The sequence below is a fragment of the Pieris brassicae genome, chromosome Z (genome assembly GCF_905147105.1).
Source record: "Pieris brassicae chromosome Z, ilPieBrab1.1, whole genome shotgun sequence".
Lineage (NCBI taxonomy): Eukaryota > Metazoa > Arthropoda > Insecta > Lepidoptera > Pieridae > Pieris > Pieris brassicae.
This window is the reverse complement of record NC_059680.1, coordinates 5,950,436-5,967,182: the sequence shown is the minus strand read 5'-3', so window position 1 is coordinate 5,967,182 and position 16,747 is coordinate 5,950,436. Positions and strand designations below refer to the sequence as shown.

Sequence of the window (16,747 nt, the reverse complement as noted above, 5' to 3'; positions counted from 1 at the left end):
TCTCGTACATAAAAAGGTATTTTCATGAAACTTTTGTCAAAAGTGTGGTTTAATTATTTTTCGATCTTAATAAAATAATTTTGGTATATTTCTGCAGTTATAATAACAAATCAATAAGTAAGCAAATTTACGAATGTGTAATAAGGAACCGGTTATTTTAATATTAATAGACTTATTTTGATAACGAAGGCGCGATATTTCATAATATTCAATACTAATTTAATATACCTAAATCTATTATTTAAAACAACAAAAAAAAAACACCCATTTCTTTCGCTATATTATTTGATCTAAAATGAACTTTGACAACTTTGATATAGGTGTTATAGTTTAATATAGCATTTTTGGAGATAGCAATATAGAGATGAACTTTAGAAGTTTAAAATTTTTCGTGAGACATTCCACCATATCGCTAAACTATATATAGTGTACTTATTATATAAATTCCACTGCTCAATCCAAAACCTTTTCATTCAGCTTTATGTCGCAACCAACTAGCATAAGTAGCCGTTCAATTAACAGCCTAGCCTTTTAACTAAACGGCGCCGTTTAACTATCGGCATGAAAGATGTACAGCCAGTTGATCAAACAGCGAGGCAAATGACTTGGATCAATGACATTTCATCACTTGCTTAGCCTGTTAATTTAAATTTAATTACACTTTCTGCCACTATCAAACTCGAAACGAAAGTCTTTAAACTGTCTATATGGCATTGGCAAACGACCACTTAGATGGTGTTTTCAGTTTCATGAAAAACAACTTGTTGTACTTGTTCAATGAAAGAGTGTAGTGACAATAACAATGTGAATTTGGCTTAAGCAATTTAATTTTAAAAGAAATATTTTTTTTATGTCATATGACAAAAATCAAAGTTTCATCTTTTTTATTTCTGCCAAATAATGACTATCGTAAGAATGGCCTAAGCATTAGCCAGCCAGATTATTAAATGTTGCAACAAACGCTACGGCTGAATATCTTTCAGGCCGTTAGGTAAACGGCGCCGTTTAGTTAAAAGGCTAGGCTGTTAATTGAACGGCTAATTAAGGTAGTTGGCAGGGACATATACGAAACGCGGCGGTGGGTGACTTTTATAAGGCATTTCACTTATTATTTCGAAAACTATGGAGCCGATTACAAAATCCTGTCTAGTCGAAGCAAGTACGATTAATTTGACTCCTCGACCACACAAATATGGCTACGGACTGCGGAATTATATTTGAACTCACTCCAGAAAGTAAGGTATCGAATTAATAACCTTCGGATTTATTGAGTTCGTTAAAAAATATTTGAATCGGTTCAACATAAATAACCAAAACGTGGGTGAATCTAGTGGATCTTCCTTTAGAGATAGAGATTCAAATACATCGCGAAAATGTATGTGCCACGAAATTTAAAGCTGCTTAAGCTGTTTAAGAATAAACTTTATACGTAGAGCCACATTGGCTGGTCCATCCAAAAAGAGTCAACAGCTTCCGTTAATCTCTAAATGAACGACTCTTAAATGATTCATAACGTTTAGAACTTATTCATAGCACAATACCAAAACTACTGCTTACAGCCGAAATATAAATATACATCTTTGAAGCCTACAATCAGTCTATCACAAATATCTTCTTGTATTTCGGAATTGATGTTAAAATTAATAAATAACCAATTTGGACTCATAATTTTAATAACGTAAAAATATTTCATGTATATCTTTGTAATTAAAAGCAACATTTAGGACGCCTGCCCTTCCGCTTCTTGGGCACCACAGCTTTGCAGGTTCTGCACGGACCGCAGCAGGGTATATCTTGGTCCTCACATTGAATCTCTTTACATGAATGCGCAGCCGGCTTCGCTTTAGCGGGAGCGCGTGGTGTAACCAGTTCAACCTATTGATACAAATTATATTAAACTATTAAAACAAAACTTCGATCATGTTTGTTCAAAGGTAAAGTTTAGAAGATTTAATGCCTGGAAGTGTTGGTTTCTATTACTGAAGGATTTTGAAAGCTAGCTTATCGCTTACTTATTATATTGATAAGGTCGTAAGAAAGAACAAAAACTCGTTTGTCTTTTATTTAACAAGGAGAAAAGACAGTCCAATGAAAACGTTTCTTACGAACGCTGCTTCAACGATGAGAGATATAAGTTTGTAAATACCTTCAATAACATTTACAGGATATGAGGAATTTTTATATTTAAGGTGGGGGGGTACCTTTTGTGATTTAAATATAAAAATATAAACGAAGTGTCAACTAATACTATAAAAAATAAAATTCAACGAAATTGATTTCATATTAAAAAATTGTCAACATTTATGTGTTATAATACTGACATACATGGAGTTATATATTATGTAAGCGTTTTTTACCTCAATATTTCCCGTGCGGTTCGGTTCATCAGTCTGCTTGCCAATTTTTAAGATAAACACATCCTTGTCTGGGTGGAGAACTTTTTGTGCCTGGACGCCTTTTGGAGCATCTTGAGGCGTGACATTACATACGTTACAAAGATTGTCATGAGCCTCAGCCTTACTGTACACTACTTCAGAGTTTAAGGCAGTACGTTTGGTCATTGCTTCACATATATCATCAGGTATCTGTAATGAAGTGAAACACATCAGTCCAAGCAAGCAGTCAATTGGATTGAAGAACGATATCGCCTCCGCTGCAACACGTATATTTCTACCATACATGTATATGTCGAAACTAGGTGTTCCTAGCTTTTTTACTTGCAATAATTCGCTTTCCCATTGTTCTGTGGCAATGTTATTTTCCGACTACTACTACTAGTTTGTAATAATTCAGTTACATCGAAATTTATTTTATATCCATGCACAGCTCCTGTATAGTCCACAATAGATGATTCCATTCGACGAACATCTCTTAAAAAAGGTATGTTTAATAAAAATGTAAAATTTGCCTCTTGGAATATTGATAAACTATTATGTACATTACATATTCAATGCTTTTATCAACATTACCAAGAAAAAGGATAAGTTGATGACTATATATTGAAATTTATAAAATATTTTATTATTAAAATTGTACTTAGGTCAGCATTATTTAAATATAGGTGTATTATCTAAAGCTACTATTTTATTTTTGCTGTAATAATACAGCAGTACTTATTTATATTGATCATATTACACGATGCAATGTTGAACCATCGTATATCATGTATCCAAGTTTTCCACGAACAAACTCCTGAGATTGTAAAAAGACTACATCGTAAATTGGAATTTGTTTTACATAAATATATATGCTGTGTAAGCCTAGTGATTAAGCGTGCGATTCTCAACGCTGCGCTCGCGCGTTGGAGCTCTAGCGTGCACCAACATTTTTTTTCATCAACACATGCCGTGAAGGAAAATATATGAGAAAAAGAAATATATAAAAATAAAAAAAAAACACTTAATAAAGACTTAGACTTAAAAAGATCTATCGAAGGCTAGATTTAAAAAGTTGTACCGCCGTTGATTATTATTAGACACATTATATACAAATAAGAGCCGTTTGGTGCAATCTTTATCAGTGTATTGAATTCAATATACCTAATACCTGCAAGGTATAAAGGTAAAAAATCCTCCATCCTCCAAAAAGGCTGGCCACTACAAAAATCTCAAGGGCCCAGCATGAAAAAGTACCTGGAAATTAAGCCTGTTAGCTCCAGCGCCTCCTTGACCTGGAAGACCACAGGTTTCAGAACAGACAGACTCATTATCTTCACAGGTGCATTGGTTTTGCAACTTCAGCTGGGACGCTGTCAGTTTCGGAGGTTTTGAAGTACTTTTCGGAACACGAATTTTAACCTTTATAAAAAAAAACAGTTTATTATTAATTAAATTAAGATAATTTGGCAGTATGTTAGTCTCTTCGATAAAACGTACAATAAGTACCAATTACGATTTGTAATTTTGAAATAGTATCTAGACATTTGTTAGGAACTTTTAGATAACATAAGCGAAGGTGTATGTATTATCCTTTACAGAAAGAGCATTTCTTTGTGCAAGTCGTACATTTGTTGTTTGAAGTTTCTTTTCTTAAAGAGTCGTCAAAAATATTGGCATGGAGCAGACACAGTCGTGTGTCGGTTATAAGTAGGTCCTATACTCGATTGTGGGTTACGCCGAGTTCATACATTACCTCATTTCCGTTAAAGATAGCGCCAATCTCTTCATACGGCTTACGAGTCGTAGGCCCTCCAGATTTGCCCATGATTAGAATTTAAGTGGTTTAAATATTATTTAACTATTAATTTCGAGGTAATGACGCCATGATACTTCTCTGACAAGACGTTTTTGTATAGACAATCATGTGAAGAATGTAAAAAGAGGATGGAAATGATATGAACCATAGACAGAGTCACGCGGAAATACTAAATATCTCTGCTCTTTTATCTATTTACACAAGTTTACTATTTACACTCATCACGTATTCTATCAGTCCATGATAGAAGATAAATGCTTTTTTCTAACAAATAATAAAAGGACATACATACTTACATCGAAAGTACGTACAAAATGTCGGGATCGGTTTCGCTGTCATTATTAGAAGTTACAAAGGGCTGGACCCCTTTGTAATAACCTACGTGGCTTAAGTCAGCGGTAGTGGACTCCCACAACTCCGTTTTACGTCGTATTTGTATTAAAGAAATCGCTAAACATACGCATTTTCGTCAGGTTCCAAATACTTCCAAGAGCTGCACAAGTTTTCATACAAATATGTTTCTACTTCATTGTATTGATCAAGCCATATATACTAATATATGTTTGTCGGTAAGCTGAATATTAGTATTTTAAGTCGAGTTATATTTCTAAGGGCAGTGAGGGCTCAAGGCCTTCGGCAAATTATAATTAAAAATTGATTTAGCATTCCAACTGATAAAAGCAACCATTATGGCAGATTTGCGTTGGAGTGGATCTACCCACTGGAGACGTTACAAAAAAGCTTTTAAAAATCAAATTGACGAGTTCAAATTAAAAACATTTCTATACAAGTGGGACGTAATGAAGCGACTCCAGGGTTCTTATAAGCCGTGGGTGTTATTGGAGATACAAAATCGTTTTATGAAATAATATAATCCCAACTGAAAAGCTATTTAATTTACTGTATTGAATCAATTTTGCATTATTTTTTCTTTTTCTTAGCTTTTGCGCAACAGCACGGGGAAGGTTCAGGATCACATTGGGTCTCTCGGGTATCGATTCGCCCTGGTGCCTTCTTTTCGGGCCCCTTTGGGGTCACCAACTCCAGTTCCATTTTGCAACGACGATCTCCATTCGGCCCAATTTTTGCTACCTGTATTTAATCATTTGTATCCGAATATATTACTTTAATCTACGTATGTAATATGTAAAACTGTCCTCTCTGATTCAACAAGGGTTATGTATAAATATTGTCAATGAATATTTGAATAATTTTTGAAAATTTCACGGTTATGGTTTTAATAAAGCTATAACATTGTAAAGATTAATAATAGTTTGTTTCTATAGTTATTTAAAGTATGTTGAACCAACTCCAAAAAATGGGGTTCTTAGTTTGACGATGTATGTGATATTGTTGGAATTATACAATGCCATCTATTTAGCCATCCGAACACGTGATTTATTTGTTGTATTTACAGTATACGTAAATATGATAGTTTCTCGGAAAATTCAAATCGATATGATCCTGTTCGATCAAAATCGATTTAGTAGTAAGTAGTTTTTCAGATATGAATTCGTTTTTGGATTTTATTTGGTAGTAATAATTTATATGGTTATTTCTTTTCCTTTTCAGTCAGTACTTGAAGCCGGTCTTATATCTTTCATACTTGCTCATTCGACAAAGAAAAATGTAAGGTAAGCTTGAAACCCCAAAAAGACTGTGTTAGACGCAGTAGACTACTTGCCCATTAGAAAAAATAATAATAATCACGAGCAGATATAGAAATGCCAGCCCTACAGAGCTTGTATCGACTCTTTTTTTGTTTATATTTAGTTAGTTAACTATTGTACTCACTTTAAGAACAAATACGTCTTTCTTCGGATGAAGTACTACTTGTGCTGCTCCAGGTCCCGGTACATTGGTTGGTATCATATTACACAACAGAGGACATGGTCCCTTTCTTTTCCCCGCATTATCCATCAACTTAGCTTTACCTTGTACTTGAGTTCCCTTTGAATCTAATTTAGCTGCCATTGTATAAATTTTTAGGGCCGAAATTAATAATTATAACTTTTAATGCATGTCAAATTGTATTATTCCCAATTTTGATTCATCAGTGACACTTTGTAAAGATTCTATACAGCACATAACAGAGCAGACTTCTGTATATGTATTAATAAATAGTTATTATCTGTGGTCTCATAGATAATAACAATTGATTAAGTCCCGTCCACTAAAAACATCGCGGCTCAATTCAGAGCGTGCTATTAATAATTTTTCATAAGTAGTCTTAGGCGAATGATAAAACATTTTATTGTAAGAGAAAAATACACTATAACAAAGATGTTTAATACGAATAAATAATGTAAACGTTTTATAAACAAGTAGAAATGACCTCGTGATACTGCGTAGGTCGTCTTATTGTAGAAATATAAATACAATTTGTTTTCCCTGTAAATTGTGAAAGGTTGAAATAGTCTCCTAATTGAAAGTCGTATTTTTTATATTTTATATCCAATTATTCTAATTACACCATTACATTGAAATGTTATTAGTAAAATTATCTTATTAATTAAGCTCTAATTTTATATATTTTATTCTTAATTGACGCACGTAATATTTCAATGAAAAATAAATAAAGGTGTATTTTAAATAATAAGTACTTTGTCATGTCGAGCTGCTATTCCATAAATAAAAATACAAAACAGTTTCTAGCAATGTATTAACAATAATATACCAAATACTGAATTATTTCTATTTGCAGATCTAGCAACCGCAGCAGGATGAACAATTACTTCTGCAGCACTTGGGCGGCTTACATGGGGCTACTGAGCAGCATTTTCTTGGTGGGCATGGTAATGGTATGGCACAGCATCCAGGCATGCTGCGGCACTTTACTACAGGGCATGCCTTAACTCTATTATTGCACGGGGACTGATGTTTCTTGTGCGCTTTGATTTTCGGTTGACTTTTCGACTTACGTGGGCGCTTACGACCAATTGGACATGGCTTCAAGCAAGGTGAACTCTTGCATGGTAATCTACAGCATGGAGGGCTACAGGGCTTCTTACATGGTGGCGGTGGAAAAGGAACGCAAGAGCTACAAGGTTTTCCACAACAGCTTGTCTTGCAACATGTTTTACATGGCGGTCGGCACGGCTGTCCACATGGTTTCTTTTTGCAGCATTTAGGCCTACATGGTGATGGTTTGCAAACTATTAATTTACATTTTGAGGGTCTACATGGTCCTGAAAAGGTACATGGTATAGGGCATGGTGATCCACAAGGAGGTGGACGGGAAGGTGGGGGTGTCCATTCAAGAAGAAGTTCATTTTTGGCTAGTGGTGCACCTGTTATTCTTCTAATAACTAGTTCAAAAACGCCTCTTCGTGCATTTGTAACTGTAGTAACCTTTACAGGGGCTGAATTTTCTCCGGAAGATGCTACAATGCACTTTGGCCCCTGACACGGTTCCTTACCATGCACGGGGCAAGGTTCCTTTGGTCCTATTTTAATATGTGATACAGTAGCCATCATCTCCCCCTTTGATGCAGTCAAAGCAGGGCAAGGCTTTTCAGGCTTATCGTCTTTTATTGTAACAGATTTATAAGTACCTGTTGATGTGTTTGCGCCCAATTTCCGTTTTGTTTGAGATGAGCAAGTACTTTGGTCTTTAGATCGTGTCGTTTTGGTAGTTGTACTTTTACTAGCTGCAGATGGAGGTTGTCCAGTTTTACATAGTTTTGTTTTAGATCCTTTTCCTCCCATCCCCTTTTCTGGCTCTTTCTTTCTCCCGAAAAAGTAAACTTCTGAATAATTCATTGTACCTGAAACGTATCGAGTACTGTCTTGTGGCGGTACAGTTGACATCGTGTAGGTGGAATACTGGTCAGAATTCATATCGTAGGAGTTATTGTTGCTGCGAACTTGAAAACATTTGTTTATAAGTGCTGTAGCCTGAGTACCTGAACTTTTACTAGGACAGTATTCATCAAAAAGGGTCATGTATACAGTCGTTTCCCTTGCACCAAATGCACTTTCTGCTTCATAATAATTCCTTATATCAAAACTGTTATATGAACTTCTTGAATAACAAGCTTCTGTATTTCTTTTACAACAGGTGCTCGTCAAGGAGCTGTAGGACAAATTCGAATTTGTATAAGTGCGTGAAGTGTCATCAGATAATAACTTCATTGGAGCCGACATCTTAGAGGTTTTTAGTATCTTATTTTCCCAGGACGGTAAAAGTAATACGTTGTTATACACTTTCATAAGCTTATTACATTTATCTAAAGGAATTTCCACGCTGCTGTGTGTGAGTAATTTATTTATTTGTTCATCGTTCAGTTCTTGGTAGAATAGAGAGCTCGACAGGACACCTACGGTAATGTGTGCATTTTATTTCTTTGTAAGAATATATAAAAATAAAAAAATCTTAATACTACTTTAAAATAAGAACATAAAAACTTGCAATATCAATATTTTAATCAAAATTTTACAGTAAAATAAGTCACAAAGTTTTTTTTTTATATTAACAATGCCTTCTGCAACAGTCGGGACATGTTGGCACACATTGGGCTGTACGCGTGTCTTTTACTGGAATAACTTTTTCTCTCGTCTCAACAGGAGTGATAAACTGGTATTCTAATTTTGACTTTCGGTTAGGCATCTCTATGACTTTACCGACACGAATTTTTATTATTTGTTTTGGAAAGTCATAAACTGCTCCTGGGTAATTTTCCGCGGTAGGAGATATTAGATGTCCCGGTTCGTCTCGCGCTAAGTCACCAACACCGTCAGATGTAAAATTAAAATATGCACGTTGTTTATGTCCATTTCCACAAGAATCCGTTGGTACTTGGAATATGACTTTGTTCCCAGTCGGGCAGCAATCTGCGTAATGCGTAATGTATAAACGTATGAATTATGTAGACGTTTTAAAAATTAAAATAAAATTTGTTAGTTAAAATTTTGAATGTTAATATTGCATATTAAGTAAAATATTAAACTTTGGATAGATCAACGCTTCTTTTTAGTCTTCTGTTTCTTAATGCGTCTAACACAACATTCACAGTCAAGGTCAGATTGAATTCGTGTATTTTGTTTAGTTATTGGCGGATCCTTATCTGCCGCCTTTGGAGTCGCCAGTTCTATTTCCAGTTTACATTTCCTATCACCTTGAAGTGCCGTTTTAGCTACTTTAAGTACATATACATCTTTGTTAGGTAGATCCTGTTGATTGTCACCACGAGCCATGGTGCCCTGTGTACCGTGCTTGGTAGATTGAAGACACCCTTCTGTTGTACAGGTGAATTGTGTGTCAGCTGGTCGAGCTCCACGGCAACAGATTGCTTCACTCGGCAGTGCTAGACTTATTTGATTTTTCCCGCACGGGGGCTCACAAGGTCCACCATCAGCAGACTTTGTGCTGAAAGGGCATTGCATAGCGCAATGCGTTTGACTTATTTTCTTGATGATTGATGCACTAGCAGGAACTTTTATCTTAAGCTCATTTTCACCGAGTGTTGTCCCTATCTCTTCAAATTGCTTAGTGCGACCTGGTCATTAATAAATTCTGTTTACCAGTTTAACAGTTTAGTTGAAAATGTATTGGGCATATTTTTGCCCTATTGAACCTAAAGTTTTTATACATTTCGAGTAACAATAAGCTGTTGAATTTTAGTGCTTACTACAAATATATTTTTTAATAAAAAGTACATAGTATTTAAATTCTTGACTGCTCACCTTTAGGAACATGTAAACAATATTGATCAGTGTTTCGACAGGCCATGTTTTGTTTTTCAGCAGGTTTAGGTCCAGAACAATAACAAGGATCATCAGGATCTACGCACGGCATAGTATTGTAAGGATCTCGGGCTAAAATGTAGTTAATGGTTTTAAAATGTTGTATCTACTATGACACTTTATTAAACTTAAACTTTATTAATAACTTGATCATAAAATTATTAAAAATATTTAACTAGTTTACCAGGAGGACAAACGGCGCCACCTCCAGTGCAAGTGTGTCCACCTGAACCACCTGCCCCGCCATGGCCTCTCGCTGCACCACACACGCAAGGATCCTCTGTTGACTGAAAGTCCTTTTTAGGAGTACACGACCTATCTACAAGCCCTGAATTTCCTCTTGGTTTTCCCCCCAAACTAGGAGCGCCACCGCTTGCCCCTTGAAATGAAGTTATGATCAACTTTCCGAAGCAGGATATTCGTAAAAACATTACAATCTCCCCGGTCTCATCACCGTCAGGTCCAACGAATCGAAATGAGTCCTTCAATGCTTGATAGCTGACACTACTTGGATCTTCTAGGAAATTCTTCCTTGTTTCAACAAATTCTTTTGTCATATCTATTGTACATTCACCCATAACTATTTTTGTTGGTAGACAACCACATGGAAGCGATTTATACACCGTTACTTTTACAGGAAATTTGCTCATGGCAGCACTAATATCACTTTCTTTGAGCGAAAAGAGACATGATTTTCCTGTGTTGAATTGCTTAACGAATGGCCCACCACTTCTTGCAATCCCAACATTCGGTTCATCATCACATACTTCTAAGGGCTCAACTCCATTGCACTCGATGTTAACACATGTTCTAAAATCTTTGTCTGAAAAACAAGGACTTTTAACAAATACAATTTTATCTATCAATACTTCCAATAGGAAGAGACTGTCATCGTTTTTCGACATTGTTAATAATAAAGGGATGGGAGTTTATTTTTTAAAATTTTCAGTTTTATAACATATTTCTGTAAATTTTGAAGTTAACAAAAGAATGATTCTGTCATATTTTATAATAATTATTGTTTTTTCTTCTTCTATATCACGGCATAGTTAAAGGTTTCTATTGTGTTATAGATTATAGATGGGTTTTCTGTGGCGTACATTCAGCGATGCATATCTTCCCGCAACGATTAAATAGTATATTACGATTTGTGACCACTTAAATAGTGCTAGTTAATAGGAATATTAGGGGACACAAACCTTAAATAAAACAAGGCTTAATATAAATAGAAACATTTTGTGTGTGGGATGAAATGTCAAAGGGCAATAATTAACCTTGTTCATTTCCGGAGATAAGACGCAGATGCAATTTTATCTGCAATGCGTCAATTTCAGCGCATGTCAAATATTTATCGATGACCAGGAGTTACAGGGGTGTGAGGTTGTCCCATCAATATACGGAAATTAAGGCTGGAAGTGTCTAACATAGTAAAAATTGAAACACAATAAATTACATAAGATTTCAAGTGTATCTAATGTATAGATTTTGAAAGTAATTTTAGGACAGTCCTCAGCCTTAAAAACGAAACCTTATGTTTCATTAGTTTTGTTCAATAAAAGATTACATTTCATCATATATACTTAAAATTCATCAACTGTATAGCTCAGTTGATTGTGTGTCGGTAACACAAAATGTATAAAAAATCCTTCGAGTTCTATGATATATATATATATATGTAAATGGGAAGCCGGGAGCTGGGTGGCACCGGGAACTAACCACCTCCAACCCACCTCCCAGATTTACCCTGAAAGGGATGTAGGTGCATACAACTGCGTCATTGCATTGAGCGCATGTCTCGAATGCATTGATTTATTACTGTAGAGTGTGGGTACGGGTGGCTGGCTTATAGATTTGTCCACACCCTGTTGCTATCGAGAGACTGTATAAGCTAGTTTTAGGTTCGTCATATCAACTGAAATTAACGTAAACTTCCTTTTAAAGGGTTTTATTTAGCTTTTCCTATTTGTTATGATAATACATGAACAATGCACACTATGAAAATTACATTTACATATCATGCACGTTTCATAATCATTTGAAATCCGAGATGGCATCGCGACCTGATAGCATATTATTATTTTTGTACTTACCCAATAGGTATCAAATAAAACAGCTTTCCTCGCAGAATATAGAGTATCATAAAAACAATTTTTTATATTAAATTAGTATGTTTCGACTGTTTCAAATACCATTATAAATTCGTGGGGCGAGTTATGTAACCTAACATTAGTTAATTTACAACAATATTTTAGCTAAGAATAAAGAGCGATTCATACCAAATGTTAATCATTAACGTAAACTACAGTCAGTTTTGGTTGTAATAACTAAGCTCTAGTTTTCATTCATGCATAAATTATATGATAACATTACCTTTACCAAATATGTTATATGTCAAAATCAATTGTATTACCTACACTCTCTTTCCGTCTCTGACCCGACAGACGTTATCCTACAAACAGGTCGCTCATTAAAAAATAATAATTGTAAAACTAAATACACACAAAAGTTCATCAAAATCTGTTTGTGAGTTAATTATGTACAAAGTACATATGTACTCATAGAGTAACAGTCTATAAATACCTCAACTACATTTACTTATTAATCTTCTATGTCGTTTTTTTATTATTTATTATTATCATATATTATACACATTTCTTACCGTTTAAACATTTCCATATTTCTACAAACGTTTAAAAATCAAAATTAGCTTATTCGGTGTTCTCGAGTTTTGGCGAGACAAACGGACAAAAATTAATTTCATTATAGATAGATATGTGTGTCACTTATTTTTAAGTACTGATATCTCACGTCCCAGATCTTTATTAGTTCAGCATCGCAATCCCACCCTAATTGTTTTGTTAGTTATAAGGTTTTGTTCTCAACATTTAGCTTCGAACAGTGTTTCATTTATTTAAACATTTCTTCAACAACCGCCACCATAAATTTCCTGTTCCGGCTCTTATTATCAACTCAATTACTATCCACGATAATGTCTTGCCTCTCGTCATTGTACCACAACTATGAGAGCGGTGTAAATGTAGTTTTTTTTAAAACAATACATATCTTTCTCTAAGAAATACTTTAATTTTTAAATAAATTGAGTGGTAACCTTACGGTGTACATGTATCCACATAATATTTCTCGAGTTTATATAGAAAAATCAATAAAACACGTGTGTACGTTCATTGTATTTAATTTCGTATCAATTCCATAATAATAATATTTAATAATCTGATTCCAATAAAAAATGTAATTAGACATAAAATACGATGATTTAAATTGGATAATATGTGTAATGTTGCGGTTATTTCGAGAATTTTCTCATAATACAAGGATATTTCACTGGTTTATAATGCTCATAATACCAGTTACATGCTTCGTTCTGGAAAGGGCGACCAACACTGAAAGAGAAGTATTAGTTAGTACAAGGTAATTTGATATTTACTAAAAGAGATTTAGGCTGTAGAATTGACTCTGATAAAGATAGAGATAGCCCTAAGATGCATAGTCCAAACTTGGCGCTACGTATGACTTTCCTTCCTCAAAATACATGACGTTTTTCACAGACCTCTAAATATTATCCTGAAATAAACAAACATCTAAATCATAGAACATGGTATAGAGAATTAAAACTTAAGACTTGTCTCTAGATCGTAAGGTATCCTTATAATTATTTACTGCCCACGAGATTGTCTGCGTAGAATCTCATCTAAAATGCTTTTAAGAATTCAATAAATATAATTTGCAAGCAATTCATTATTACATAGACTACCTACTAATATAACTGTACTACACTGTTTTCGCTAATAAAAACAAACACGTATTGCACATACGAGATACTTTGCCTATGTCTAGACTCTGAATGTTACCAAATGTAACTAATAATCAATAGCTGTTCTGTTACATTACAATTTTGATTACAAGGCGTTTCATTACAGTTTTAAAAACAGAAAATGTAGGTAAATTCAATTTAAAGAGTGCAGAGCGCAATAAGATTAATTTATTAATAAGAACGGAGATACAAAATTAACATTAACTTAAATATTTTTATTATTATTTAGTTACCTAATACAAAACCATAAATTAAATAACAAAACCAAATGTATAATAATTAAGAAAGTATTGATTCGAACGGCATACCTTATAATATAATACTTGTAAATATTACACTGTAATTTTCCAGGACTTATCTAATATACAAAAATAAACATATTGCTTTTATTATAATTCAGGATGCGTCGGCGTCACCGCTCGATATAATTAATTATAGCATCGTTAACTTAACGTATGATAAATTTAACATTGATGATAACTGTACAATAAAGGAGACTGGGAAAATACAGAAGAATTAGGGAAGTTGTTGTAATTAACAAAACGTTAACCAGTTCCACCGATAGAGGTAGAACAAACAATCTGCCGGACAAATATGCTATTTTGAAAATAATTATAATTAATATAATATAATTGCATATATACTCCCGAACTGTTTATAAGTTTAATTATATTTAGAGCAAGAGTATTTTAAGAATATTTGTCGTCTGTCTTAACGCATACTGGACGTTTATGAGAACAAAAAATGTAATTTCATATAAAAGAGGATGAATATATGAAGACTTATTATTATCTTCTTCTTATTATACATCAGTGAACTCTGCACAAACTTATATATTAACAATTATTATATGAATAATGTAGGTTAATGTCTCTGATGTTCCACATATGACCACGGTACGCTGAAGCTTTCGATATGTATTTGAAGTAAGTACATATTATTTTACGTTCACTAAAGAGTATAGTTCCTGTTAAGAGGACCGACGTGTATAGGTAGAGTACTTACTCCTGCATCATAACACTTATCTCTTGAGGAGATAGAGTAGCAGATACATCTGGATAGTATCTCCATCGTTTTTGAGCCGATGTTTGTTCCAGAGTTAAAACTGGATATACGACATCCGCGGTGGTCATCTTCGTGCAATCACGACATAGTGTATCATTCTGTAAAAATAAATTAAAGTTTAGAAAACATCTGAATGTTTTTATAATGGTAAACTGTAGATGATATGTACTAGGATATTTTAATTTTCTTTCGAGGATTGTTAAGTTTTTATACACTAGATACACTAATTAACAACTAGGAATTATATTCTGTACAGAGAAATCAATCGCTTTATGACATACCAAAGACTTTTGAACAAATTCAATATAAAACACAAAAAGACAAAGGTACTAAATACAAGGTCTGTTGACAAAGATGCACCATATTGCATACATATCGCCCATATATTACCGTATATACCGTTTAATATTCTTATATCCTTTACCTAACGCAAGGATCGCAACAATGAAAAACAATATTTGTGATTTAAATCTACATTGAAATGGAACAACAACCTGAAGTTTTCCAGTCTGCTTGAATTCGTCACATGCATGCTGACGCCGATCTTGAACGCAGTCCAAGTCATACTGATATGACCTAGGGAACACGTCTTGGTGCGCTGAACAAATGAGAAATTGTAAGTTTCCTACAAGATATTATACATTGATGCTCTTGCCTTTGTATTCTATATTTTCTAAAGGTCAACTTCGAGTGCATAATATATTCGAAGAGATCAAACTTACGCGGTAAGACTTTTTCAGTTGTCATGCCATAGTTATAATACGCATCGTGTAAGGTGTAAGCGTTGGTGCCAGGTTTATCAACCCAGAAAGCTTTGTCTTTCTTGACCATTTTATCTATTACAGCATCGGGTAATTCGTCTATTGTTGGCCTAATAGAAAAGTATATGATGCATTTGTATAAGCTGATGAAGAATTTTATGTTCTACAGATTAGGACGTGAATTAAAGGTATGTAATGAATAATTTATTATTTTTTTAATTTACAATAAAGCTTGGGTAATTAATATTAATCCAGTCCAAAAATTTAGTAATCGTGTACTTTTGGGTATGCAGGAATTAACTTATCAAACACAATTGCTTGAAAACGTAACTAACTGTATCAATATACATCCTGGTATCAAAGAGAATTATTTAAGCGATCAGAATCACTAATCTTTAAAATTATAATATCCATAAGGCGCTTACTACACGAATAAATACAAAATGAAAAATTGCGTAGTATGCCTAAGACTATTATAATTATATTCCTATTTGATAGCGATAGTAAAAAAACCTATATTTTTTTTGCAAATAGGTTTTTCGTTAGACAACATTTTTAAATTGACCAGCAACAATGAATTTTGATAAATAAATGTCTCTACTCAAAAGGCCCAAGTTGAAAAGAATTGATGAGGAGATTGCCTCATGTTCTATGCCCAGTAAATGTACCAATTACCAGTATAAAAGAAATCGCTAGAATGGTTTATGGTAAGTAGCACTTTAATAATTTTTTAAAACAAACCTTGGTGGTACTTCTACTAAAGCTCTTGTCAATGGTTGAAGGAATTTTCCAACTGTTTGTTGCGTCAACACCGGGGGCCTTCCTGGTGTCAAACTTTCATTCGTCTTCACTGTTAGTGATACATCATCAATAGCATATCTGCAATATAATAAGCACTGTGTCTTTAATTTTAAACAGTAAATTAATGTTTTAAACATATTATTCTTGTCTTTACTTATCAGGATCGTAACCAGTGAATTTAGAAACATTGCTTTGAGGATTAGAAGGGTGTTGTATAGAATCCATTGTTATAAACCTCAAAAGGATAAAAACGACAATTATTGGAATGGAAATTCGTTATCAATCATTTAAAATCAACGCTCAAAATTTCATTACTTTTTTTTGGCTGTGTGTCTCTACAGAATTGATA

At 33.9% G+C, this 16,747-nt stretch overlaps 3 protein-coding genes across 7 annotated transcripts; all 3 read right to left on the bottom strand.

Moving 5' to 3' along the window:
* Positions 1-1,662: 1,662 nt before the first annotated feature.
* On the bottom strand, positions 1,663-4,293 carry LOC123718676. Its single transcript, XM_045675374.1, has 4 exons — positions 4,132-4,293; positions 3,633-3,797; positions 2,358-2,585; positions 1,663-1,875 (listed from the first exon to the last, which is right to left on the bottom strand). The coding sequence occupies exons 1-4, from the start codon at positions 4,201-4,203 to the stop codon at positions 1,708-1,710; spliced, it is 633 nt and encodes a 210-aa protein (XP_045531330.1). The 5' UTR covers positions 4,204-4,293; the 3' UTR covers positions 1,663-1,707.
* Positions 4,294-6,864: 2,571 nt separating this feature from the next.
* On the bottom strand, positions 6,865-10,949 carry LOC123718902. Of its 3 annotated transcripts, none has more exons than XM_045675878.1 (3): positions 10,124-10,949; positions 9,880-10,011; positions 6,865-8,513 (listed from the first exon to the last, which is right to left on the bottom strand). In XM_045675878.1, the coding sequence occupies exons 1-3, from the start codon at positions 10,842-10,844 to the stop codon at positions 6,901-6,903; spliced, it is 2,466 nt and encodes an 821-aa protein (XP_045531834.1). In that variant the 5' UTR covers positions 10,845-10,949; the 3' UTR covers positions 6,865-6,900. The 3 variants fall into 3 exon arrangements, with proteins under 3 accessions (XP_045531834.1, XP_045531836.1, XP_045531835.1); XM_045675880.1 differs by lacking the exon at positions 6,865-8,513 and adding an exon at positions 8,608-9,027 and having other exon boundaries at positions 10,124-10,940; XM_045675879.1 differs by lacking the exon at positions 6,865-8,513 and adding an exon at positions 8,895-9,692 and having other exon boundaries at positions 10,124-10,944.
* A 2,180-nt stretch (positions 10,950-13,129) lies between these two features.
* LOC123718712 lies at positions 13,130-16,728 on the bottom strand. Of its 3 annotated transcripts, none has more exons than XM_045675445.1 (6): positions 16,553-16,728; positions 16,339-16,476; positions 15,559-15,707; positions 15,331-15,461; positions 14,777-14,934; positions 13,130-13,340 (listed from the first exon to the last, which is right to left on the bottom strand). In XM_045675445.1, exons 1-6 carry the CDS (start codon positions 16,621-16,623, stop codon positions 13,244-13,246), a joined length of 744 nt encoding a protein of 247 aa, XP_045531401.1. In that variant the 5' UTR covers positions 16,624-16,728; the 3' UTR covers positions 13,130-13,243. The 3 variants fall into 3 exon arrangements, with proteins under 3 accessions (XP_045531401.1, XP_045531402.1, XP_045531403.1); XM_045675446.1 differs by having other exon boundaries at positions 15,331-15,434; XM_045675447.1 differs by having other exon boundaries at positions 16,339-16,447.
* Between the last annotated feature and the right edge of the window lie 19 nt (positions 16,729-16,747).

What these genes read in the sequence shown, in the direction of transcription:
- LOC123718676 (XM_045675374.1), bottom strand. Translation starts at nt 4,203, where the DNA reads ATGGGCAAATCTGGAGGGCCTACGACTCGTAAGCCGTATGAAGAGATT. An exon ending in CTATCTTTAACGGAAATGAG is followed by an intron (nt 3,798 to 4,131) that starts GTAATGTATGAA and finishes TTTTTTATAAAG; the next exon opens with GTTAAAATTCGTGTTCCGAA. An exon ending in CTAACAGGCTTAATTTCCAG is followed by an intron (nt 2,586 to 3,632) that starts GTACTTTTTCAT and finishes ACTTCATTACAG; the next exon opens with ATACCTGATGATATATGTGA.
- LOC123718902 (XM_045675878.1), bottom strand. Translation starts at nt 10,844, where the DNA reads ATGTCGAAAAACGATGACAGTCTCTTCCTATTGGAAGTATTGATAGAT. An exon ending in TGGCGCCGTTTGTCCTCCTG is followed by an intron (nt 10,012 to 10,123) that starts GTAAACTAGTTA and finishes ACTACATTTTAG; the next exon opens with CCCGAGATCCTTACAATACT. An exon ending in TTGTTTACATGTTCCTAAAG is followed by an intron (nt 8,514 to 9,879) that starts GTGAGCAGTCAA and finishes ACATTACCGTAG; the next exon opens with GTGTCCTGTCGAGCTCTCTA.
- LOC123718712 (XM_045675445.1), bottom strand. Translation starts at nt 16,623, where the DNA reads ATGGATTCTATACAACACCCTTCTAATCCTCAAAGCAATGTTTCTAAA. An exon ending in AGCAGACTGGAAAACTTCAG is followed by an intron (nt 14,935 to 15,330) that starts GTTGTTGTTCCA and finishes TTATTTTTACAG; the next exon opens with AATGATACACTATGTCGTGA. An exon ending in ATAAGTGTTATGATGCAGGA is followed by an intron (nt 13,341 to 14,776) that starts GTAAGTACTCTA and finishes CTTCTCTTTCAG; the next exon opens with TGTTGGTCGCCCTTTCCAGA.